This window comes from Aquarana catesbeiana, linkage group LG04 (assembly GCF_042186555.1).
Source record: "Aquarana catesbeiana isolate 2022-GZ linkage group LG04, ASM4218655v1, whole genome shotgun sequence".
Classification (NCBI taxonomy): Eukaryota; Metazoa; Chordata; class Amphibia; order Anura; family Ranidae; genus Aquarana; species Aquarana catesbeiana.
In genome coordinates, this window is record NC_133327.1 from 1,772,569 (window position 1) to 1,799,189 (window position 26,621).

Genomic DNA, 26,621 nt, shown 5'->3' on the forward strand with positions numbered 1-26,621 from the left:
TACAGGGGGTGAATATTATATATGGGGGTATAATATGTTGGGGTACAGGGGGTGAATATTATATATATTGGGGGTATAATATGTTGGGGTACAGGGGGTGAATATTATATATATTGGGGTATAATATGTTGGGGTACAGGGGGTGAATATTATATATATTGGAGTATAATATGTTGGGGTACAGGGGGTGAATATTATATATATTGGGGTATAATATGTTGGGGTACAGGGTGTATATTATATATATTGGGGTATAATATGTTGGGGTACAGGGTGTATATTATATATATTGGGGTATAATATGTTGGTGTACAGGGGGTGTATATTATATATATATTGGGGTATAATATGTTGGGGTACAGGGGGTGAATATTATATATGGGGGTATAATATGTTGGGGTACAGGGGGTGAATATTATATATATTGGGGTATAATATGTTGGGGTACAGGGTGTATATTATATATATTGGGGTATAATATGTTGGTGTACAGGGGGTGTATATTATATATATATTGGGGTATAATATGTTGGGGTACAGGGGGTGAATATTATATATGGGGGTATAATATGTTGGTGTACAGGGGGTGTATATTATATATATATTGGGGTATAATATGTTGGGGTACAGGGGGTGAATATTATATATGGGGGTATAATATGGTGGGGTACAGGGGGTGAATATTATATATATTGGGGTATAATATGTTGGTGTACAGGGGGTGTATATTATATATATATTGGGGTATAATATGTTGGTGTACAGGGGGTGTATATTATATATATATTGGGGTATAATATGTTGGGGTACAGGGGGTGTATATTATATATATATGGGGGTATAATATGTTGGGGTACAGGGTGAATATTATATATATTGGGGTATAATATGTTGGGGTACAGGGGGTGTATAGTATATATATATGGGGGTATAATATGTTGGGGTACAGGGTGAATATTATATATATTGGGGTATAATATGTTGGGGTACAGGGGGTGTATAGTATATATATATTGGGGTATAATATGTTGGGGTACAGGGGGTGTATATTATATATATTGGGGTATAATATGTTGGGGTACAGGGTACAGAGTATGATAACTAAAAAAGAACAGAGCTCTGGTCGCTATGGGAACGCAGTCCGCCGGGGATGAGCCACCACAGAGAGGTAAGACCTGTCTAAGGTAAAGGCGGGGTTGTCAGTGAGCTGTACGGAGGGGGGTGACCGCAGGGACTTCATTCCGCCATGTTTGTAGAGGGCAATGTCGTATGTGACAAACGGTTCTCCCCTGCCCACATCAGGCACGGCGGCTGCGCCCCGCCTCCCTCGGTCACGTGTCCCTCCGGCTTTTCTTTCCTCCCGCCACTTCCGCTTCCGGTCCGCTGTATTAGAGAGCCGGGAGCCGCACACAGCCCGCACGTGTCCAGAGATGGGAGCCTACCTGTCCCAACCCAACACCGCCAAGAGCTCCGGGGAGGGGGGCAGCGGGGGCGTCAGCTACGGCTACTCCGCCATGCAGGGCTGGAGGGTGTCCATGGAGGTGAGTGACCACCCATCCCCCCCATCTTCCCTCCCTCCCGCCTACCTACCTATATGTACCACCCGCCTACCTGTCTATACCATCCCCCTCCCCGCCTACCTGTCTATACCATCCCCCTCCCCGCCTACCTGTATATTCCACCCACCTACCTGTCTGTACCATCCCCCTCCCCGCCTACCTGTATATTCCACCCACCTACCTGTCTGTACCATCCCCCTCCCCGCCTACCTGTATATTCCACCCACCTACCTGTCTGCACCATCCCCCTCCCCGCCTACCTGTATATTCCACCCACCTACCTGTATATTCCACCCGCCTACCTGTCTGTACCATCCCCCTCCCCGCCTACCTGTCTGTGCCATCCCCCTCCCCGCCTACCTGTATATTCCACCCACCTACCTGTCTGTACCATCCCCCTCCCCGCCTACCTGTATATTCCACCCACCTACCTCTCTGTACCATCCCCTTCCCCGCCTACCTGTATATTCCACCCACCTACCTGTCTGTACCATCCCCCTCCCCGCCTACCTGTATATTCCACCCACCTACCTGTCTATACCATCCCCTTCCCCGCCTACCTGTATATTCCACCCACCTACCTGTCTGTACCATCCCCCTCCCCGCCTACCTGTATATTCCACCCACCTACCTCTCTGTACCATCCCCTTCCCCGCCTACCTGTATATTCCACCCACCTACCTGTCTGTACCATCCCCCTCCCCGCCTACCTGTATATTCCACCCACCTACCTGTCTATACCATCCCCTTCCCCGCCTACCTGTATATTCCACCCACCTACCTGTCTGTACCATCCCCCTCCCCGCCTACCTGTATATTCCACCCACCTACCTGTCTATACCATCCCCCTCCCCGCCTACCTGTATATTCCACCCACCTACCTGTCTATACCATCCCCTTCCCCGCCTACCTGTATATTCCACCCACCTACCTGTCTATACCATCCCCTTCCCCGCCTACCTGTATATTCCACCCACCTACCTGTCTGTACCATCCCCCTCCCCGCCTACCTGTATATTCCACCCACCTACCTGTCTGTACCATCCCCCTCCCCGCCTACCTGTATATTCCACCCACCTACCTGTCTATACCATCCCCCTCCCCGCCTACCTGTCTGTACCATCCCCCTCCCCGCCTACCTGTATATTCCACCCACCTACCTGTCTATACCATCCCCTTCCCCGCCTACCTGTATATTCCACCCACCTACCTGTCTGTACCATCCCCCTCCCCGCCTACCTGTATATTCCACCCACCTACCTGTCTGTACCATCCCCCTCCCCGCCTACCTGTATATTCCACCCACCTACCTGTCTGTACCATCCCCCTCCCCGCCTACCTGTATATTCCACCCACCTACCTGTCTGTACCATCCCCCTCCCCGCCTACCTGTATATTCCACCCACCTACCTGTCTGTACCATCCCCCTCCCCGCCTACCTGTATATTCCACCCACCTACCTGTCTGTACCATCCCCCTCCCCGCCTACCTGTATATTCCACCCACCTACCTGTCTGTACCATCCCCTTCCCCGCCTACCTGTATATTCCACCCACCTACCTGTCTGTACCATCCCCCTCCCCGCCTACCTGTATATTCCACCCACCTACCTGTATATTCCACCCACCTACCTGTCTGTACCATCCCCCTCCCCGCCTACCTGTATATTCCACCCACCTACCTGTCTGTACCATCCCCCTCCCCGCCTACCTGTATATTCCACCCACCTACCTGTCTGTACCATCCCCCTCCCCGCCTACCTGTATATTCCACCCACCTACCTGTCTGTACCATCCCCCTCCCCGCCTACCTGTATATTCCACCCACCTACCTGTCTGTTCCATCCCCCTCCCCGCCTACCTGTATATTCCACCCACCTACCTGTCTGTACCATCCCCCCCCATCTACCTACCTGTATGAACAACAACCCCCCACCCCATCTACGTGTGTGTATATACCACCTACCTGTCTACCATCCTCCTACCTGTATATTCCACCTACCTGTCTATACCATCCACATCCCATCTACCTACCTGTATAATCAACCACTCACCCCTCCCCCACCTATTTGTTTATACCATCCCCCCCCCATCTACTTCTGTATATACCACTTACCTGTCTATACCATCCCTCTCCCTGCCCGCATACCTACCCATATATTCCACTGACCTACCTACCTGTGTATACCACCCTCTCCCCCATCTACCTACCTGTCCATACCATCCCCCCCCCCAGCTACCTACCTGTATATACCACATATATCCCCCACTCACCCACCCTTATATACATGCATGCCACCTACCTGTGTGTATATACCACCCATTATCTACATACCTACTATATATATATATATATTCTCTATCACCACCCACCCCCTACCTGTGTGTGTGTGTGTGTGTGTGTGTGTGTGTGTGTGTGTGTGTATGTATGTATATATATACACACACACACACACTCACCCGCCACTTTATTAGGTCCCCCTTGCTAGTCCCGGGTTGGACCCCCTATTTTTCCTTCATTCTTGGTGGAATAGACACAACAAGTTGCTGGAAACGTTCCTCAGAGATTTTGCTCCATAGTGACATCACATCACGCAGTTGCTGCAGATTTGTCCTCTGCACATCCATGATGTGAATCTCCCGTTCCACCACATCCCAGAGGTGCTCTATTGGATGTGATGTGGTGAGTGTGGAGGACATTGGAGTACAGGGACCTCATTGTCCAGTGGTGAGATGATTGGAGCTTTGTGACATGGTGCATTATTCTGCTGGAAGGAGCCATCAGAAGATGGGGACACTGTAGTCATAAAGGGATGGACATGGTCAGCAACAATACTCAGGGAGGTCATGGTGTTTATACGATGATCAATTAGTACTAAGAGGCCCAAAGTGTGCCAAGAAAATATCCCCCCCACCATTACACCACCACCAGCCTGAACCATTGATACAAGGCAGGATGGATCCATGCTTTCATGCTGTTTACACCAAATTCTGACCCCACCATCTGAATGTTGCAGCTGAAATCAAGACTCATCAGACCAGGAAACATTTTTCCTTCTATTGTCCAATTTCAGTGATTCTGTGTGAATTGTAGCCTCAGTTTCCTGTTCTTAGCTGACAGGAGTGGTACCCGGTGTGGTCTTCCGCTGTAGCCCATCTGCTTCAAGTTTCAATGTGTGTGTTCCTCCTCGAACAAAGGAGCAGATACTGGCCCTACTGATGGGTTAAAGACCTTCACCGGCCCTGTCCAGATCTCAAGTAACTGCCTGTCTCCTGGAATCTCCTCTTAGCTCTTGAGACTGTGCTGGGAGACACAGCAAACCTTCTGCCAATGCCAAGTATTGATGATCCATCCTGGAGGAGTTGGACTGCCTGTACAACCTCTATAGGGTCCAGGTATCGCCTCATACTACCAGTAGTGACACTGACCCTAGCCTAATGCAAAACTAGTGAAAAACAGTCAGAAAAGATGAGTAGGGAAAAAAAATGTCACCTGTAAAACCATTCCTGTTTTGGAGGTTGTCTCGTTGCCCATCTACTGCACCTGTTAATCAGTTTCAGCTGCTTTAGAGCCCTTGCACACTGGGGCGGGGGGGCGGCGTCGGCGGTAAAACGCCGCTATTATTAGCGGCGTTTTACCGTCGGTATGCGGCCGCTAGCAGGGCGGTTTTACCCCCCGCTAGCGGCCGAGAAAGGGTTAAATACGACCGTAAAGCGCTTCTGCAGAGGCGCTTTGCCGGCGGTATAGCCGCGCCGTCCCATTGATTTCAATGGGCAGGAGCGGTAAAGGAGCGGTATACACACCGCTCCTTCACCACTCCGAAGATGCTGCTGGCAGGACTTTTTTTACCGTCCTGCCAGCGCATCGCTCCAGTGTGAAAGCCCTCGGGGCATTCACACTGGAATGAAAGCAGCAGCACTTTCGGGTCGGTTTGCAGGCGCTATTATTAGCGCAATAGCACCTGCAAACCGCCCCAGTGTGCAAGGGCTCTCAATGAATTTAACAACCCCTTCTGCTACTTAACTGACCAGATCAATATCCGAAGAGATTAATTGAATTGATTGATTAAAAAGTGTTCCTTTTAACCACTTCCCACCCGGCCCATAGCAGATGATGGCCGGGCGGTAGTTCAGTTATCCTGACTGGGCGTCATATGACGTCCAGCAGGATAACATGCCGCCGCAGGGGCGCGCATCGCGGCGATCAGTGGATCGGTGTGTCAGTCTGACACACCGATCTTGGTAAAGAGCCTCCGGCGGAGGCTCTTTACCACGTGATCAGCCGTGTCCAATCACGGCTCATCACGATGTCAATAGGAAGAGCCGTTGATCGGCTCTTCCTCACTCGTGTCTGACAGACGCAAGTAGAGGAGAGCCGATCGGCGGCTCTCCTGACAGGGGGGGGTCTGCGCTGATTGTTTATCAGCGCAGCCCCCCCCTCAGATCACCACACTGGACCACCAGGGATCGCCACTAGGACCACCAGGGAAGGGGCAACATGTGGATGGCCAGGTATGTACCCCATGGCCATCCACATGTGCGCAATCTGTGCCCACAAATGGGCACTGATTGGCACCATTATGTTGCAGTGATGCCCAGCAATGCCACCCTTAGGGGCATCAGTGCAAACAGCAGTGCCCATCGGTGCCGCATACCAGTGCCACCTATCAGTGCCGCCTATGAGTGCCCATCGGTGCCGCTTACCAGTGCCGCCTATGAGTGCCTGTCAGTGCCGCCATATCAGTGCCCGTCATTGAAGAAGAAAACGTACTTATTTACAAAAAATTTTAACAGAAACAAAGAAAGACTTGTTGTTTTTCAAAATTTTCGGTCTTTTTTTATTTGTTGCGCAAAAAATAACCGCAGAGGTGATCAAATACCACCAAAAGAAAGCTCTATTTGTGGGAACAAAATGATAAAAAAACTTGTTTGGGTACAGTGTGGCATGACTGCGCAATTGTCATTCAAATTGCGACAGCGCTGAAAGCTGAAAATTGGCCTGGGCAGGAAGGTGTATAAGTGCCCGGTATTGAAGTGGTTAATTTGTGTGTTTTTTTTTTTTTTGCGGTGTATATCACCCACCTATATCCCATCTCCCCCCCCCCCCCATCACCCACCTATATGCACTTAGCTCTTTCTCCTACTTGGTATACCCCCTTTCATTATTTATAGCCCCCTCACTTACTCCATCAAAGGGGACTGGGGGAGGGGTGGAACAGCGCACACTACTTGCCTACATCACTACTAAACCTCACCCCTCCCCCCTTTCCCCCACCAGGGTATGGACCCCGTATCTCCCCCTCCCCACATTCATACTCTCTTACTACTTTTGTCATGCAGAGATGAATGTTGGGGGGTACCCCTCCCTATAACCCCTCATTCACATTGTATACCCTCACCTGGACCCCCGTCACCAATACCCCACCGGCCTCGCAGGCTATGAACCCTTTACACAAATAAACACCCCAACCCCCCCCCCCCCCCCCCCGGCAGTACGTTATTTGTACCCCTCAATGGTACCCTCTTTATTCTGATTACAGGAAGGAATTGTTCAGCTTCTCTCTCTTCTCTCTGCAGGACGCCCACAACTGCATCCCAGAGCTGGACGGGGAGACGGCCATGTTTTCCGTTTATGATGGACACGGAGGTCAGTATTCTATTCTCCAAGGGTTAGTAATGGCAAACCTACCCTTCCTCTTCTGGTATGGGGTCAGCAGTCTGTTGTTCCCCCCCCCCCCCCCAACCAATGCTGACCCTTCTATGCTTCTGGCATGTATGTGCTGTATTCTCTGTTCTCTCTATTCCAGGGGAGGAGGTGGCTCTATACTGTGCCAAGTACCTACCTGACATCATCAAGGATCAGAAAGCCTACAAGGAGGGAAAATTACAGAAGGTCGGTCTCCACATTGGGAGGGGACATGTCCCTCAGATGTGTCAGGAGGGAGAGATGTCAAGACTGGCTGGTGTCCCATAGATGTCAGGGGGCAAAGGGGCCATGTCCCATAGATTTTGAGGGGGGAGAGAATGTCCTGTAGATGTTTGGGGAGGGGGGGCAGGGCCCCCTCAGTGGGAAAAGAGGGGCCCTGGAGATGTGGGGAAGGGGGACCAGTTGGGTTGTATCCTGGAGATGTTGTTTAGGAAAAGGGCCGCGTGCCAGAGATATGGGGGGGTTGTCATTGACGGGCCATATCTTAGAGTTTGAGGGAAGGCGAGAAGGGCTGTGTGTTGAGGTGGATCTCAGATATGTTGGATTGGAGGGGGGTTGAGGAGCGGTATTCTAGAGATATTGGGGGTTAGGGGGTATATCTCGGATATTATTCAGGATTTATATAGCCCCAACAGTTTGTGCAGCACTGTACAACATGAGGGCAGACAGTACACTTACAATACAAATCAATACAGGAGGGAGCTCTGCTCGTTAGAGAGGAGGGTAGTGTGTTGGAGTGTATCCCAAAGATGTTGGGTGGGGGGTCTAAGGGGCTGCATTCTAGAGATATTGGAGGCTGGTTGGTAGTGAAGGGCCATAGCATAGAGATGGGGGGGAGAGGGGCCATGTGTTTGGGTGTATCCCAGAGATGTGGGGGGTTTGAGGTGCCATATTCTGGAGATATTGGGAGAGGGTGAGTGAGGGACCATATCAAGGTGCTATTTAGGATGAGTAAGGGGCCGTAACCTGGAAATGGGTCTGGGAGAGAAGGGCTGCGTATTGGATTGTCTCAGATGTTGGGTGGAAGGTTTGAGGCAACTGCACCATAGAGATGTGGGTGGGGGTCGTGAATAATGGGGCATAACTTGAAGATGGGGGTTTGAATAGGGGGCGTAGAGAAGGGGTGTATCCCAGAGATGTTGGGGGAGCTGGGATTTTGCGGGGCAACATTCTAGAGTTATTGGAGAGTGGTTGGGAGTGAGGAGCTGTATCCTGGCGATGTTTGGGATGGTGGGGTAGTTGGGAGTGAGGGACTATATCATGGAAATGGGCGTGGGAGAAAAGGGCTATGTTGTGTTGTCTCAAAGATGTTGGTTTTGGGGGGGAAGGAATGAATAAATTCCAAGGGGCCATATTCTGGAGATATTAAGGGTTTGGAAATGAGGAATCATATCTTGGAAAGGGGGGCATGAAGGAGATGAGAAGGTCTGTGAAGCGATGTACTGGATAAAGGTTGGGGGTGAGGGCCCTTTCTTGGATATGACGGGAAGGTGAGAACTGCCCTGCGTTGGGGTATATCCCAGATATGTTGGGTGGGAGGTTTGAAGGGATGTATTCTGGAAATATTACAATGGGGTTGGGAGTAATGGACTGTATCCTCAAGGTGGGGGCATGGAGATGAGGGGAGAAGGATCCTGTGTTGGAGTGTATCCCTGAGATGTTGGGAGGGCTACATTCCAGAGATATTGGAGAGGCATTCGGGGCAAGAAGCCCTATTCTGGATTGGCAGAATTGCTGTAATGTTGTTTGAAGGACTGTATTCTGGATATGATGGGGAGGAGAGAGAGGCTGAGTGTTGGTGAGTCCTAGAGATGGTGGGTGGGGGGGGTAAGGGGGTTGAGATGTTGGAGGGCTGTGTATTAGGATGGTTCCCAGAGATGTTGGGTGAGGGGGTTTTGAGGAACCACATACTAGAGATAATGGGGGGGGGGGGGGTGCAAGTAATGGACCATATTTTCAAGACGGGGGCATGGAGATTGGGGGGCTGGGGAGGAGAAAAGGGCCATGTGTTGGGGTGTATCTCAGATGTTGGGTGGGGGTTTGAGGGTCCATATTCTGGAGATATTGGAAAAGGTTTATCCACAGAGATATATTAGGGAGGCTTTGGGGGTGAGGAGGCTGTATCCTGGACATGAGGACTGGGAGGAGGGAAAAGGACCATTTAGAGTAGTGTATCCCAGAGAGGGGTTTGAGGTCTGCACTCTGGAGATACTGGGAAGCATAAGGGGGTTGCCAGAAGTGAGAGGCCATATCCTGGATATATTGTGGTGGATCGGGGGGTACTTGCAAGTGATACCACATAGCCCTAAGCCTGGGGTAACACTTGTCGTCCTTTTGCTAGGCTCTAGAAGACGCCTTCCTCGCCATCGATGAGAAGCTGACGCAGGATGACGTGATCAAGGAACTGGCCCAGATGGCCGGACGGCCCATCCATGACCATGATGATAAGAATAAGGTGGCAGATGAGGATGACGGTAAGTGTCTGGATAGACTTAATGTGATTGGAAGCATTGGTGGGATTCTATTTAGGAGGCCTCTTTGTAACTCCCGTCTATCGTCGCTCTTCTATTTCAGTGGACAATGAGGAGGCAGTTCTGTTACACGAGGAAGCCACCATGACTATAGAGGAGCTGCTTACCCGTTATGGGCAGAATTGTGGGAAGGGGACTCGTAATAATAAGTGCGCCGATAAGAAAGATCCTGAGGAGCCGGCAAAGGAGGCCAGCATGAACGGAGAGCTGGACTCTGAGGAGCAGTGCAAGAACGGCAAGAAGGACACCTCCTCTGGGATCTCCTCATCCTCGGATGGAGCTGTAGGGGGCAGCAGTGCAGCCTCGGGGAGCTCCTCTAAGAAGGGAGAGGAGGCCGTGTCCTCCTCCACCGGAGAGGCTGGCCCATCCTGCTCCTCCGCCTCTGCCCAGCCCCAGAGCACCGACAAGTCCAAGTTCTTCGAGGACAGTGAAGAGTCTGGGGCAGAAGAGGACGAGGAGGAGAGTGAGGTAAGTGATGGCTGCCTGCTGTACTTCTCCATGGCACATGTTGGTAGACTTGTTTTGTACCTTTGGCATAACTGTGTACAGGTTCATTGAACTGCCTGCAGACATTGGCAAATATTTACACTGGCAAGCCTGTGAAGGTTCCTCCCTCCACCTAAAAATATTGAATAAAATAAAACCCTTTTTGTTTTTCATTACATACCTTTTATTTTAGACCCAGTGATGTCATCGTTGTTTCTCTGTGCTTCTCTATGCAATGCAGGCAGATCATGGCTGATGGGAGGGGCCAGCAGGGAGTTGTACATGGCTTTCTGAAACCATCTCAGTACTCCTTCAAAGAGCTCTCTCCTCTGATGCAAGCAGTGGGCGGGCTCTTGGGAGGAGTTATGCAAATGTCAGAATGCTTTGATGGGTGCCACCTAGTTCCTACAAAGGCTGTATGTGCATGTGGGTCCCTTTTGGCAGCCCACCACTGGTGGTGGGGCTCAGTTTGGCGGCTTGTCACTGGTTGGGGTCCCTTTTATGGCGGCTTGTCACTGGTTGGGGTCCCTTTTATGGTGGCTTGTCACTGGTTGGGGTCCTTTTTTGGGGGGCTTGTCACTGGCTGGGGGCGAGGTCTCTTTTGGTGGCTTGTCACTGGTTGTGGGGGTCCCTTTTTGGGGCCATGGCACTGGTTGTGGGGGTCCCTTTTTGGGGGCATGGCACTGGTTGTGGGGGTCCCTTTTTGGGGGCATGGCACTGGTTGTGGGGGTCCCTTTTTGGGGGCATGGCACTGGTTGTGGGGGTCCCTTTTTGGGGGCATGGCACTGGTTGTGGGGGTCCCTTTTTGGGGGCATGGCACTGGTTGTGGGGGTCCCTTTTTGGGGGCATGGCGCTGGTTGTGGGGGTCCCTTTTTGGGGGCATGGCGCTGGTTGTGGGGGTCCCTTTTTGGGGGCATGGCACTGGTTGTGGGGGTCCCTTTTTGGGGGCATGGCACTGGTTGTGGGGGTCCCTTTTTTAGGGGGCATGTCACTGGTTGTGGGGGTCCCTTTTTTAGGGGGCATGTCACTGGTTGTGGGGGTCCCTTTTTTAGGGGGCATGTCACTGGTTTGGGGTCCCTTTTTTAGGGGGCTTGTCACTGGTTGGGGACTTGGAGAGATCTGAAGCTCAGAATGTCATCTGGCAGAATTGACAACCCCAGTGCTATGGCATTAATCACCAAGCCTTGGTGGGGGGGGGGGTGGGGTGTTAAATTTAAGGATGTGTCCAAGCAAACACCATACAACCCCCCCCCCCACCACCACTTCCTGTCCTGATGACAACGTTGTCCCAAATGGGGAGGTAAAAAAAAAAAATTCTGGCGAAAAAAGCGCAGCTTTTGATTGGCACAAACGTTTAACTTCAGCATGGTGTTAGTGTTACAGGGGACTGCTTGCCTGTGTATGATTGGCTGCCTCCCCTCCCATAATGCAGGAGGTGACTGGCCCTCTTCACATATCAGGAGTCTGAATATTTACTGAAGTTGACCTTTACGTTTTCCATGTTCTCCGGTCCATGGCCAGCTGTATTGGCCTCCTGCAGACGTGGTCACCCTTTTTGTGTCATGGTGGGACTCTCTACCACGGGACGAGGGGACGTGTGAGGGGTGGGGGTTCGGTACCATCTGCTCATGTATGATATACAATACACTTGATGTCTTCTCTTCCAGGAGGGCAGCGAGGAGGATTACAGCAGTGAGGAGGCAGAGAACGAGGAAGAAGAGGATAGCGAGGAGGTGGAGGATGAAGATGAGGAGGAGGAGGAGGAGGAAGAAGAAGAGGAAGAGGAGGAGGAAGAGGGGATGCTCCCAGGAATGGATGGGAAGGAAGAGGTAGGTGCATGTTAAAGGGCGGAGGTTTGGTCAGTTTGAAGGTCCAGAGGCTTTTGGTAGCCGGTGTGATGGAGTTTTCGCCTTCTGCTGCAGTTTGTAGCACTCAAACAAGGGGGCTGGAGTTGAGATTGAGTGCTGAAGAGCAAATTTTCAACAAATGCAACACAGCTTGAACGCTCACCACAAGGCCTCAGGGTGTGGGCTGCACCTTCTGGTCACGTGACTCTCGCTGAACCGTACCACCACCATGGATGAGAAGACCTGGCTGGTATATTCGCCTGAATGGTGTTCCTTGGTAATAAAGATGTAAGGGGGCTCTGTATGGGCTGGTTATACTTCACTTTCAGCTTTCCTCCTTTTTACTCCACTCGTGAATACCCAAATGACAGCTGGCTGGTGTGTTCTGCTCCTGATTCTGCCAACAGCTGGACAGCAGGGATTGAAGGTGGGGGTGGCGGTATTATCACATTTACGTGGGCGCCCAAATTGGGTCATAGTTGGACATCCATAGTCCGCCTTGGTTTGGGTAATCGTTTTGGACATCTTTTAAAGGTCACCTCCAGGTAAGTATTGCGATCTGCACTAGTCATTGGGGGGGGGACAGGTGACATCGGGGGTCTTTTGGACCCATGAGGGTTGACTTACTAAACAATCAAACACCCTTGCGTGCAACCTACAGCGAATCGATGCTCTCTATCACCTGATATCAGCAGCAGGCACTTCTCACACTCCCATACTCTGTGCAAAGTAATTACAATATTGCAATTACAAATTGCAGTGGCAAATGGCCATTAACTTTTTAGTGTAAAATTTTTATTTTTTTTTTACCAAAATTTTGGATGTTCTAGAGCTTAGACCTTTGCACAAATATTCATGCATCATAAAAAATTGGGAACTACCACCGTTTTATTCTTTAGGGTAGTAATAGCAAACCTTTTTGAGCCCGAGTGCCCAAACTGCAGCACAAACCAAATTATTTCAAAGTATCAACATGCAGCCCATGGCCATCACACTGTAAACTTCTAGTACGTATTCTGTATCAGCCTACAGCTCACACCTCTGTTGTCCAACCACATCACATCAGTGAGCTATACATCACACATCGTCATGTAACTCATAGCACACCACCTCACTATGCATCACACCCTTCCATGGAGCTCATGCCACACTTTCCTCTCCATCATACCACCCACTCCCCCCGTCATGCTCCCTCTACCCACACACCCCTCTCCTTCTATCAACATAGCACAGAACAGAGTCACGTGGCACGGCTCATCACCAGCAGCTCTGACTTCTCTCTGGGCTCCCCCCCCTCCCCGGGCAAACAAAGGCCCACTTCTCCTCCCGCGCCATTCGATTGGCTGTTCATTCCCCGGCCGAGGGAGGTAATTGGCTGCCCTACCTGCCGATCTGAGTCGGCACACTGTGCGCTTTGTCCACCTAATGAAGAGGTGCTCAAAATAGTTCACATGCCCACAGAGAGAGGGTTTTGCTTGCCAGCTGTGGCATGCGTGCCATGGGTTCACCATCGCTGCTCTAGAGTGTCTGCTTTCAAAAAATGATATATTTGGGGGTTTTATGTAATCTTCAGGGCTAAAGTGATTATTTTATTTTTTTAAACATGTGCGAGAAATGCAAAAACAGCTCTGGCAGAGAAAAGGTCAATGCCTGGTATCGGGTTGGTGGTTTCATGCAGTGCCTGGTATTGGGTTGTTGCCTTGATAGTATGATTATCTTAGCATTCAGTGGCACATCCTTTATTATCTGTTATCTGGTCTAAGGCTCGGTTCACATTGCTGTGACATGGGATCCAGCTTGTGAGACCCCAAGTTGTATTGCATGTCAAATTCAGTGTTTCCCATGAGAGCCACCTTTTAACTAACACTTCACAAGTTGCTCCGACTTCAGAAATGGTTCCACCAGGGCTGTAGGATAGGAGTCTTTCCATATCTTGGCATAATTGGGGTGTCATTTTAACAGTACTGTTTTTATTTCCCGGTCTAGTAGAATGGGAGACTCTGGAAGTGTTCCTCTTAGTATCTGGACATTATTGGGGTCTCTTAATGTCTGGTAACTTGCCATAGCCTTGTCTGGTAGGTTTGGAGACCGTTTCTAGAGATGTTCCTCTCAGTATCTTGACTTTATTGGGGGTTTCCTTTAATGACTGGTGTCTGTTCTTTATCTTTTGGTAGAGTTTTAAGGGTATCTTGGCATTGGGGTTTTATTCGGCTGGTATTTTAGTGCTATTGTTTTGTGGTAGGGTTGTCAAGATACTGAGACTCGCATAGCCCCACCAGATGAGGAAAGTGCCCAATATCAGCTAAATGGCAACCCCATCAGGCGCCTCTAAGTATCTTGACATTGTTGGGGTTGTGTTATTGGGTGCTATAGGAGTCTCAGTATCTTGACAACCCTACCAATTAAGGATATGTTCTTTTAATACCTGGTTTGGGTTGTATCTTTGGTAGGGTTGGAAACTTATTCTGGAGATCTTCCTCTTAGTATCTTGACATTATGCTGTCCATTTAATGTCTAGTAAATGGTCACATCCTTGTCTAATAGGGTTGGAGTATCTCTGATGATGCTTGTTTTAGTAACCTTGACATTATTGGGGTGTCATTTAATGTCTGATATCTGGTCTTATCTTTGGCGTTTATGGTCTCAGTATCTTGGTATTAGGGATTTATTTAGGTGGTGGTAAAACTCTACCAAAGAATGATACCAGGCAATAAATGACACCCCGATAATGTCAAGATACTGAGGCTTTTACGTTGCCTGGGTGTCCTATTCCCTGGTATGGGTTGTATCTTTGGTATGGTTGGAAACTTTCCTCTCGGTATCTTGACATTATGGGAATTTAAATTTTTGGTCTGGTAACTGGTCAAGTCCTTGTCTAGTAGGGTTGGATACATTATTGAAGTGTCATTTAATTCCTGGTAGCTGGTTTTATCTTTGGTAAAGTTTTAGGGGTCTCTCAGTATCTTGGCATTTTTGGAGTTTTTTTTTTTTTAGGAGGTATTCGGTGCTATTGTCTTGTAGGGTTGACAGGATAGACTGCTATAACTCCACAAGACAAGGTTAGCAACCCCAACAATGTCAAGATGATGAGGCTTTTATGTTGCCTGGGTTTCCTTTTTATGATCTGGTTTGGATCATATCTTTTATCTAGTAGGGTTGGTCTGAAGATGTTCCTCTCAGTATTTTATCTTGACATTATTGGTGTCATTTTATGTCTGGTAACTGGTCATATCCTTGTCTGGTAAGGCTGAAGACTTTCTGAATGATGTTCCCCTCCAGTGTCTTTACATCATTTTGGTGTCATTTAATGCCTGGCCTTATCTTTGGTAGTTTTAGGGGTTTCTCAGTATTATTGGGGCTTTATTTAGCTGGTGTCAGGTGCACACACTCTGGAGATGTTGCTCTCAGTATCTTGACATTATTGGGGTGTCCATTTTAATGCCCGATATCTGGTCTAATCTTTTAGTAGTGTTTTAGGGATTTATTATTGGGGGTTTTATTTAGCTTGTATTATTGTGGGTGTAAACCCTCACATATACCCAGTGAAGTGAACAGCCTCAGATGATAGAGATTATTATTATTATTATTATTATTATTATTATACAGGATTTATATAGCGCCGACAGTTTACGCAGCGCTTTACAACAACATTAGGGCAGACAGTACAAGTACAATACAATTCAATACAGGAGGAATCAGAGGGCCCTGCTCGTTAGAGCTTACAATCTAGGAGGGAGGGTCAAGTTATACAAAAGGGTAATAGCTGTGGGGGATGAGCTAATGGAGAAAATAATGCAGTTGTTAGATGGAGGCAGGATAGGCTTCTCTGAAGAGGAAAGTCTTCAGGGATCGCCTAAAAGTGGATAAATTTGGAGACAGTCTGACAGATTGGGGTAGGGAATTCCAGAGGATGGGCGAGTCTCGGGAGAAGTCCTGGAGGCGGATATGGGAGGAGGTGATGAGGGAGCTAGAGAGCAGGAGATCTTGGGAGGAACGGAGATGGCGTTTAGGTTGGTATTTTGAGACTAGGTTAGTGATGTAGCTGGGGGCACAGTTGTGGATGGCTTTGTAACTTATTGTTAGTATTTTGAATTTAATTCGTTGGGCGAGTGGCAGCCAATGGAGGGATTGGCAGAGAGGGGTAGCAGACACTGATCGGTTTGTAAGGTGGATGAGTCTGGCAGCAGCATTCATGATGGACTGAAGGGGGGATAGTCTATTTAAAGGTAAGCCAATGAGGAGGGAGTTGCAGTAGTCGAGGCGAGAGATAACCAGGGAGTGAATCAGGAGCTTTGTAGTTTCACTGGTTAGAAAGGGACGTAGTTTAGAGATGTTGCGGAGGTTGAGGCGGCAAGCTTTGGAAAGTGATTGGATGTGGGGCTGAAAGGAGAGTTCAGAATCTAGGATAACACCTAGCACCCTGACATGTGGGGACGGGTGGATGGTTTTGCCATTGCTCTTCACAGAGAAGTCGGGGAAGAGGCACGTGGGGGAGGAAATATTATAAGCTCGGTTTTGGACAAGTTGAGTTTGAGGAAGTGGTGTGACATCCATACAGATATGTCTGTTAGTAAGTTAGTGATGCGTGAGGAGACTGATGGAGTGAGTTGAGGGGTGGAGAGATAGATTTGTGTGTCATCAGCATAGAAATGATATTGAAAGCCATGAGAGGCTATCAGCTGACCCAGGGAAGAGGTGTAGATTGAAAATAAAAGAGGTCCAAGAACAGAACCTTGGGGGACCCCGACAGAGAAGGGAAGAGGAGTGGAGGAAGTAGAATTGTAAGTGACACTGAAGGTGCGTTGGGATAGGTAGGATGAGAGCCACTGAAGAGCACAGTCACGGAGACCGATGGAGTGAAGTTTTTTGAGGAGGAGGGGGTGGTCAACCGTGTCAAAGGCAGCTGAAAGATCCAGAAGTAGGAGTACAGAATAGTGTCCGTTGGTTTTTGCAGTTAGTAGGTCATTTGTGAGTTTTAAAAGAGCAGTTTCTGTAGAGTGTTGAGGGCGAAATCCAGATTGAAGGGGATCAAGAAGGTTGTTTTTAATGAGGTGGTCACTCAGTTGGTTGTAAACCAGGCGTTCAAGGAGTTTAGAGGAAAAGGGGAGCAAGGAGATAGGGCGTAGGTTGTTAAGATTGGTAGGGTCCAAGGATGGTTTTTTGAGTATGGGAGTGACCAGTGCGTGTTTTAGAGCATCGGGGAAGACGCCAGAGGTGAGGGAGAGATTGAAGATGTGTGTTAGAGAATGTAGGATGGGGTCAGAGGGTGACCGTAGCATTTGAGAGGGAACAGGGTCCAGGGGACAGGTAGTTAGGTGGGCGATAGAAAGGAGTTTAGCAACTTCGTCTGGAGTAGTAGATTTGAATAGGGGGAGTGTCAGTTGTATCTGTTGACATGGGGTCTTAGCTGGGGGAGATACCTGTAGAGTGGAGATTTCATCACGGATTGTATCAATCTTGTTTTTGAAGTGATTAGCGATTTCCTGGGCAGTGAGTAAATCAGTGGGGGGAGGCGGTGGAGGACAAAGAGAGTTGAAGGTAGAGAAGAGTTTATGGGGATTGGATGAGAAGGTATTAATAAGAGTTGTAAAATAGGTTTGCTTGGCAGTGTGGAGGAAAGAATAGTATTTTTGGAGGGCAGATTTGTATTGGTTGAAGTCTTTGAGAGACTTAGTCTTGTGCCACAGACGCTCAAGAGCGCGACTACGTTTTTTGAGAATTTTAGTGTCATCTGTTTGCCAGGGTTGTAGGGGTCGAGGCCTGATTCTGCGTGTAGTGAGGGGAGCGAGCTTGTCCAGGGTGGAGGACAGAGATTTATTGTAGATGGATATGGCTTGGTTGGGGCAGGACAGGGGGGAGATTTTGTCATAGAGGTGGTCGGTAGCAGAGTAGAGGAGAGAGGAGTTGAAGTTGCGAAAGTTTCTACGGGTGACGGTTAGGCGATTGGAGGGAAAGGTGGTGGAAGACAGGGGGAGAGAGAAACTAATAAGGTGGTGGTCGGAGAGAGGAAAAGGATTGTTTGAGAAGTTGCATGGAGTGCATAGGTAGGAGAATACAAGGTCAAGGGTGTTGCCATCAGAGTGAGTAGAAGCCTGTACCCATTGCTTCAGGTCAAATGAAGAGGTTAGACTAAGAAGTTTAGAAGTAGCAGGAATGTTTGTATTAGCAGGGATGTTGAAATCACCGAGAAGGATTGTGGGAATTTCCGAAGAGAGAAAGTAGGGTAGCCAGGCAGAAAACTCATCAAGGAAAGTCGATAATGGTCCAGGGGGCCGGTAGATCACAGCAATTCTTAGGGAAGTGGGAGAGAATAGACGTATACAGTGGGCTTCGAATGATGAGAGTGAAAAAGAGGGAGGAGGGTGAATAACCTGGAAGGTGCTCTGGGGGGATAGGAGGAATCCCACTCCACCTCCCTTGCGTCCATTAGGCCTGGGGGAGTGAGTCCAGTGAAGGCCACCCTGGGAGAGGGAAGCAGGAGAAGGGGTGTCATATTCGTGGAGCCAGGTTTCTGTGAGAGCAAGTAGATTAAAGGAATTAGTGACAAAGAGGTCATGAACAGCAGTGAGTTTGTTGCAGACAGAGCGGGCGTTCCAGAGGGCGCAGGAGAGAGTGAGGCTGGTGTTGGCAAGAAGAGGAATGGAGACTAGATTGTGTAGATTGCGACTACTGCCAGAGGGTGTAGGGTGATGGGTGTGTTGAGCACAGTTAAATAAAGTGGGCCCAGGGTTTGGGGAAATATCTCCAGCGATTAGGAGAAGCAGAAGAGTGAGGGAGGTAATATGAGAATATGATTTGTATGAGGGGACATGCTTCTGGGAGGTATGTTATGGGCTTAGAGTTAGAAAGAGGTGATGAGTGCAGTAATAGGGGGAGGGGAGAAGTGAGGGTGATATGTACAGGTTGTGGGGTGGAGCAGAGGGATGTAGAAAAGAGAGTTTGAGGAGAGAGGCAGCAATTGTGAAAAGGAGGAGCGGTAAAGAGTGCATGTTTCAGAGAGGAAGATGATAAAATTAGGAAATTAGAGATGAGACCAATCTCCTTACATAAGTTTTTCATGTGTATCTGCTGTCTTCAGCTTGCTATATTCTTTAGACAGTGCACATCATGTGAATTATTTATTCTTTCTTCCTGTTCAGCAGTGGGAGGGGAGTCTTGGCATAGACTCTGACAGCTTATTGGTGGAAAGGCACTCACCACCTCTCCACATAGGCGAAAGAAGGAATGTGCTGTGAATAGGCCAGCTCTCTGCCAATATATTTTAAGCACCCACCCGACACACATTTCAGGCTGGATTTATCTCATGTGGTCAGAACTTGTCAGGAGTTATGCTGGTAATAGAACAGAGTAGCAGAAAGACGCGGGACTTGGGGCTTTGCAGAGAGAGAAGAAAACGCTACAGATATGTGCCTACGTCAAATTTCATGAATTGTGTTCACATCCATTTTAGGGGCTATTCTTGTCTTGTAGGGTTGACCAGATAGACTCCTATAACTCCACCAGACAAGGATAACGCTCAATATCTGCTAAATGGCCACCCCAACAATGTCACGATGCTAAGGCCTGTGTCCTCTTTTTATTCCACATTATGGGTTGTATCCTTGGTATGGTTAGAGACCTTCTCTGGAGATGTCCCTTTTCAGTATCTTGACATTTCTGGGGTGCTTTATCTGGTTGTCTTTGTCTGGAAGAGTTATAGGGTCTCTCAGTATCTTGGGGTATTGTTGGTGTCATTTGGCTGATATCGGGTGCTGTCCTTGTCTAGTAAGACTGTCAAGATAATGCCTAAAGATAATCCTTCAACCTTAGCAGACAAGGACAGTACCTGGTACCAGCCAAATGACACCCTAATTCTACTACCCAAAAATGCAGAGACCCCCCTACCAGACAAGGATAGCACTAGGGCTGCAACTAACAATAATTCTCATAATCGATTAGTTGACCGATCTATTGTTTCGATTAATCTGTTAATAACCTTAGTGTGGTGTATAATTTAGTTAATATGTAAAGTTTAAAAAAAAAAACAATTTATTCTTCAATATCTCTATGCAGTGGTAAATATAAATAACCAACGATATGGTTAGAGAGCAAAATATCTAATCCACTCTGAGCATAACAGACAGAAAAGATATACTATTAGAGGATAGATCTACTGAATCTGGTAAATATCAGACTCGGATCAAATTTTTTTTATTTAAAAAAACAAACCAATGTCTTCATTCAAAAAAAAAAATGTCATTTTAAGAACGTTCGTTCAATTTTCTAATCGTTAGTGGGGTCAAATTGACGTTCATTTTCAACCACAGTGACGGGAAAATTTGGAAATAATAAACTTCTTGGTCAAAGGAATTTTCAGACAGTGTATGTGGTTTTTGTTCAGAAATTCCATTCATTTTAAAAACGGAAATTGTCGACCATTCTTTCATTCGGCGAATGTACAAAGATTTTTGGTCTGAATATTCTCATCTGAAAATTGATCGGTGTGGCCAGCATAAGGCTCAGTACACACCTATGCAGTTTGCTATTGATGTGTTTCTGCAGTGCTTTTTGCTGTGCATTTTGATTCTTGCGCACGTGATTTTGCTGCGAGTTGCGTTTTTTTTTTTTTTTTTGCTTTTTTTCCTTTTTGCAGCCTCTCCATTGAAGTATATTGAATCAAAAAAAGCACCGTTTTGTATTTAACAAAAAAAAAAAGCAAAAAAAAAATCCCTGACCCTTTCCAAATATGCAGCGGCTGAAAAAAAGCATAGATGTGAACGTGTCCCATAGGAAACCATGTAATTGAACTGTAGTGCGTTTCTGCAAAAAGCACCAAAAAACACATAGATGTGAACCAGGTCTAAGACGTTTAGTAACATAATGGGGTTAAAACTAAAATTATCCCTTTTTATTATAGTGCAAAAAAAGCAGATAATCACTACTATAAGGGGTTAATTTTTTTTCTGTAGAACTGTGAAAGTAATATTTACAGTAGCGATTATTTGCTCTAATTTTTTTCTACTATAAAGGGCTCATTTTAGTGTTTGTTTTTTTTTTTTTTTTTTTTTTTTTTTTTTTTTTTTTTTTACCCCATTATGTTACTGGCCGATTAATCGATTATGAAAATGGTAATCGCTTAATTTCATAATCAGTTGTTTCAGCCATAGATGGCACCCAATACTAGCTAAGAGACACCCCAATGTCAAGATACTGAGTGACTTTTTCGTGTCCTTTTTAATGAGTTGTATACTTGTCTGGTAGGGTTGGAGAATCTGTATCTGGAGATGTTCTCTATTAGTCTCTATCTTGAGTGTAGTTTGTGGTTTGTTTTTTTTTTTTTTTTGTTTTTTTTTTTTTTTTTTTTTTTGTCATGGTAAGGTTTACTTTCCTTCTGTTATCTCTGAGCATTACTATCCCCGTCTGTCTGCAGGTCCCTCCTGTTGGGTTAGGTATGACTGTACCTGTTTGGCGAGTGATTTATGGTGGACATCAATTCTTAGCTCTGTGATAACCTGGTTTTCTTTACTCCCCAGCCTGGTTCGGACAGCGGGACCACAGCAGTCGTAGCTCTGATCAGAGGAAAACAGCTGATTGTTGCCAATGCTGGGGACTCGCGCTGCGTGGTATCGGAGGGTGGTAAAGCGGTGGACATGTCTTATGACCACAAACCAGAGGATGAGGTGGAGCTGGCCCGAATCAAGAACGCAGGGGGCAAAGTGACCATGGATGGCAGAGTGAATGGAGGACTCAATCTCTCCCGGGCCATTGGTAAGGACTGGCAGGAGTGCTGCTAATAGTACTGGTGTCTGAAAGTGCTCAGTGGGGCTGTATACAGGCATGGCTCATGGTGTTCCATGTTCATTCCTCTGCGCTTGGGCGGTGGTGCTCTCTGCTGATGTTTGTGTGGAGGGGTGTCCCCAGCTTACTGTTGTATGTGGGAGGGCCCGGAGGCTCCCTGCTGACTTCTGTATGCATTCTGATGTTTGATGTGGTTCTTTCTCCCCTAGGCGATCACTTCTACAAGAGGAACAAGAACCTTCCACCAGAGGAGCAGATGATCTCAGCTCTGCCTGACCTTAAAGTGCTGACACTGAACGAGGATAATGACTTCATGGTCATAGCCTGTGACGGCATCTGGTAAGGTGTCCATCCACTCCTCGCCCCACAATACACTGCAGTAGTGGCCGGCAGGGGTCTAATGTGTCTTTTCTCTTCCAGGAATGTGATGAGCAGCCAGGAAGTGGTGGATTTTGTTCATGACAAGCTTAAACAGCAGGAACAGTCTGGGGACCCTGTCTGCCTGTCATCCATAGTGGAGGAGGTGAGTGACAACATGACACAACACTTTGCTCCTACAATAACGGTACTAAACTGCACCAATTCCTTTTTCTGGAGGAGTGCAATCTTCTCCCCTCCTGAGACCAAATAGTGTCCGCAAGTTCTGTCTGCAGTCAGCTAACACTACTTTTTGGTTTGGTCTTTGTACTCAGACATTTTGTTACTTAGCTGCAATATATTTTGAGGGAGGTATGAGGTGCCCAGTGCCCCAGTTTTCACAGGCTGGTGGGGCGATATGAGGTATCTGGTGTCTGGCTGGTGTTGAGTGAGACTGTATTGGGCTTTGGGGGGACAGGAACATTATGTGAAGGAGATTTGAGACTGGAGACCTCTAGTTGGGGTGGCGGTATAAAAAGGTAGGGGGAAGGGCAGTATGGTGGAATAATAGAGTGGGGGGGGGATAGTGGTAAGGAAGAGATCTATGAAGGGGATGGGGGGTGTGTGTAATAGAATGGGTCACTTTAGAGGTATAGGGATGATGGAGGGGTCAGTATGTTGCTATAGGGATGGAGAAATATGCTAAACTAAAAAGGCATATGGGTGGGTGAGGGTTAGAATGAAGAGAGGAAGGGTCAGGATGGCGAGGGATGGTAGACTATGGAGGCAGAGGGGTTGATGGAAAGGGGTCGGTATGGAGACGGAGGGGCTGATGGAAGGGGGTCGGTATGGAGGCGCAGGGGCTGATGGAAGGGGGTCGGTGTGGAGGCGGAGGGGTTGATGGAAGGGGGTCGGTGTGGAGGCGCAGGGGCTGATGGAAGGGGGTCGGTGTGGAGGCGGAGGGGTTGATGGAAGGGGGTCGGTGTGGAGGCGGAGGGGCTGATGGAAGGGGGTCGGTGTGGAGACGGAGGGGCTGATGGAAGGGGGTCGGTGTGGAGGCGCAGGGGCTGATGGAAGGGGGTCGGTGTGGAGGCGGAGGGGCTGATGGAAGGGGGTCGGTGTGGAGGCGGAGGGGCTGATGGAAGGGGGTCGGTGTGGAGGCGGACGGGCGGCACAGTGGTGTAGTGGGTAGCACTCTCGCCTAGCAGTAAGAAGGGTCGCTGGTTCGAATCCCGACCACGACACTACCTGCCTGGAGTTTGCATGTTCTCCCTGTGTCTGCGTGGGTTTCCTCCGGGTACTCCGGTTTCCTCCCACACTCCAAAGACATGCTGGTAGGTTAATTGGATCCTGTCTAAATTGACCCTAGTATGTATGAATGTGAGTTAGGGACCTTAGATTGTAAGCTCCTTGAGGGTGTAGGGACTGATGTGAATGTATAATGTATATGTAAAGCGCTGCGTAAATTGACAGCGCTATATAAGTACCTGAAATAAATAAATAATAAATAAATGGAAGGGGGTCGGTGTGGAGGCGGAGGGGCTGATGGAAGGGGGTCGGTGTGGAGGCGGAGGGGCTGATGGAAGGGGGTCGGTGTGGAGGCGGAGGGGCTGATGGAAGGGGGTCGGTGTGGAGGCGGAGGGGCTGATGGAAGGGGGTCGGTGTGGAGGCGGAGGGGCTGATGGAAGGGGGTCGGTGTGGAGGCGGAGGGGCTGATGGAAGGGGGTCGGTGTGGAGGCGGAGGGGCTGATGGAATCGGGTCGGTGTGGAGGCGGAGGGGCTGATGGAAGGGGGTCGGTGTGGAGGCGGAGGGGCTGATGGAAGGGGGTCGGTGTGGAGGCGGAGGGGCTGATGGAAGGGGGTCGGTGTGGAGGCGGAGGGGCTGATGGAAGGGGGTCGGTGTGGAGGCGGAGGGGCTGATGGAAGGGGGTCGGTGTGGAGGCGGAGGGGCTGATGGAAGGGGGTCGGTGTGGAGGCGGAGGGGCTGATGGAAGGGGGTCGGTGTGGAGGCGGAGGGGCTGATGGAAGGGGGTCGGTATGGGAAACTATGGCGATGTGGGATGGGTTGTATAGAAGTATGCGGTTTGGGGGCAAGAGTGGTTAGGATGGAGGGGGATACATCAGTCTGCAGGCATAGCGGTAGAGGTTAGTATGAAGGTATTAAGGGGGAGGGAGAGTGGTTAGTCTTTTTTGCCACTTTGATGAGTGCCTTTGCGGCACTCTTCGCCGCTGTGAATAAGGGATGCCAATAGTGGACATGACTTCTTTTTTTTTTCCCCCCTCTTGACAGCTCTTGGACCAGTGCTTGGCTCCTGACACCTCCGGAGATGGTACAGGCTGCGACAACATGACCTGCATCATTGTGCGCTTCAAGCCCTTCTGCCCCAGCAAGAGGAAACTGGAGGACGGGGAGATGGGCAGCGCGGACTGCAGCGACAGTAATAAGAAGGCGAAGAGGGATTAGCAGGACGCTGCGGCGCCCTCATTGGACTTTGAACGCTCTACAGACTTTTACGAGTATTTGTCCCTTAATTTTTTTTTTTTTTTTTTAGAGTTGGTTCTGAAGGCCGCTGTACAAATGTGTTTCGATGTTGGGTCTGGGCCAAATGGTGCTCATGTTGGGGAGGGGGGGTTGGGAGTTGGATTGGGGAGGGAAATGGGGGGGCTCGCTATCAATTTGTGTATAATTTTGTAATCATTCCATGATCCCCCTCCCGCTGGCCCTGGAACCTGTGGATGAATTTTAACATGCCTTTTTATAAACCTGTGTCTCCTGAATCAATCTGGCGCCGGTTGGGCGATTAAGTCGGCCAGTATGAACCCGGATGGCTGTGGGTGGAACTCTTGAATGATGGCGGCGTAGCAAGTCCTGTGGCACTGGCATTAAATGGTTAATAAGGCTCCTGTGTAAATCACTGCCGATTCGCATTTACCAAGGTCATGTCATGGGGAAGAGGTGTGTGTGTATGTGCTGCTGGCTGAAGAGGGGAGTGGTGTTGGTAACCTCAGAGGTCAATTGGGGCCAATATCTCTATTAATGGCAGTGAATGTTGGCTTACCTGCCCAGTGCCATCATGTGTTGGGTGGAAACAGACGCCCTGAGGTAGGGTTTGCATAGTTTTGTCCAGCTGACAGAAGAAAAGGATCCTTCCTGTTTGACCGTGCGGTCACATCTGGGTCGGGCAGCCTGAGAGTCAACACTCCACTGTGATGGGACCAATGTCTTCCTGGTTGGGTTATCTGAGAAGGTGAATGGGCCTAGAGGTAGGTTCCTACTCATTATGTGAGTACTCCTAGTATCAGTACATATCGGAACACAAGATGACCAGGACTGAACCCCAGCTGAGTACAGGTAGAGGGGTGCTGTCATTGCACTTCAACATTCCCCATTAATGTCTATCATCATATGCCTCCAGCAGATGCTAGTGGCTTCTATGGGTGCAGGAGTTGGGGCGGGGCTGGCATTGGGCCGTGGTGCCTGCCAGGCTGGGGGGGGTTGGATGCCCGCCAGCTCTGAGTCTCTCCTTGTGAATGGGAACCAGGTAGCGTGCTTTCCTGTTCATGTGACCAGCAAATTACCAGATTGCACAATAAGATGGCGCTGTGTTTGAGTTTTATTATAAGCTGTCGGACAAAAATGTTTTAAAAAAACAAATTTTTTCCAATTGTCAGTTTTATAATTTAGGAAAATTTTAGGTTTCAAATGAATGCCTTCAAATAATTCATTTGGCACATTAGTCATTTGTCAAGGAAACGGAGTGTTGAACTTGGTCTGGTCATCAGTGACTTCTGGTCATGAAAGGGTTTAGATCAGGGGTCTCAAACTGGTGGCTCTCCAGCTGTTGCAAAACTACAAGTCCCATCATGCCTGTGGGAGTCATGCTTGTAACTGTCAGCCTTGCAGTGCCTCATGGGACTTGTAGTTTTGCACCAGCTGGAGGGCTGCCATTTTGAGGCCCCTGGTTTACATGTTGCCAGCAGTAGTATGTGTGCTTCTGTACAGAAGGGGAGAGGGGGGGGGGGGGGGGGAGGAGAGAGTGACAGGTATGTGGGGGTTGGGATAATGGGGGCAGGGACAGGTAGAGTTTTAAAAGTTACATTTCAACCAGTTTCCTAGTATAATAAAGTGCAAATCTTTATTCACTATATATTAAAAATGGGGAATTAATAGTAAATTTCAGCCAGCTACTTGGTATACTCTAATAAAGTGCAAATTGTTGGAGTGTGGAGAATCTTCACAAAGAGCACTGGACTAACCACAGGATATGCTGTGTTCTGCCGTTGAGTGAGGGTAACATATTCTTGTCTAAAGATGGGATGAAGGAAATGGGATTAGGGGTCAGGTATGAGGGGCAATG

At 48.7% G+C, this 26,621-nt stretch overlaps 1 protein-coding gene across 1 annotated transcript; it reads left to right on the plus strand.

The window, feature by feature from the left end:
• Positions 1-1,334: 1,334 nt before the first annotated feature.
• Positions 1,335-25,163, plus strand: PPM1G (protein phosphatase, Mg2+/Mn2+ dependent 1G). The gene is made up of 10 exons (XM_073624729.1): positions 1,335-1,541; positions 7,136-7,205; positions 7,366-7,451; positions 9,607-9,739; positions 9,840-10,264; positions 11,950-12,111; positions 21,642-21,876; positions 22,116-22,245; positions 22,327-22,429; positions 24,554-25,163. Exons 1-10 carry the CDS (start codon positions 1,431-1,433, stop codon positions 24,725-24,727), a joined length of 1,629 nt encoding a protein of 542 aa, XP_073480830.1. The 5' UTR covers positions 1,335-1,430; the 3' UTR covers positions 24,728-25,163.
• The last annotated feature ends 1,458 nt before the right edge of the window (positions 25,164-26,621 follow it).

What these genes read in the sequence shown, in the direction of transcription:
- PPM1G (XM_073624729.1), top strand. Translation starts at nt 1,431, where the DNA reads ATGGGAGCCTACCTGTCCCAACCCAACACCGCCAAGAGCTCCGGGGAG. An exon ending in AGGAGGGAAAATTACAGAAG is followed by an intron (nt 7,452 to 9,606) that starts GTCGGTCTCCAC and finishes TCCTTTTGCTAG; the next exon opens with GCTCTAGAAGACGCCTTCCT. An exon ending in TGTCATCCATAGTGGAGGAG is followed by an intron (nt 22,430 to 24,553) that starts GTGAGTGACAAC and finishes CCCTCTTGACAG; the next exon opens with CTCTTGGACCAGTGCTTGGC.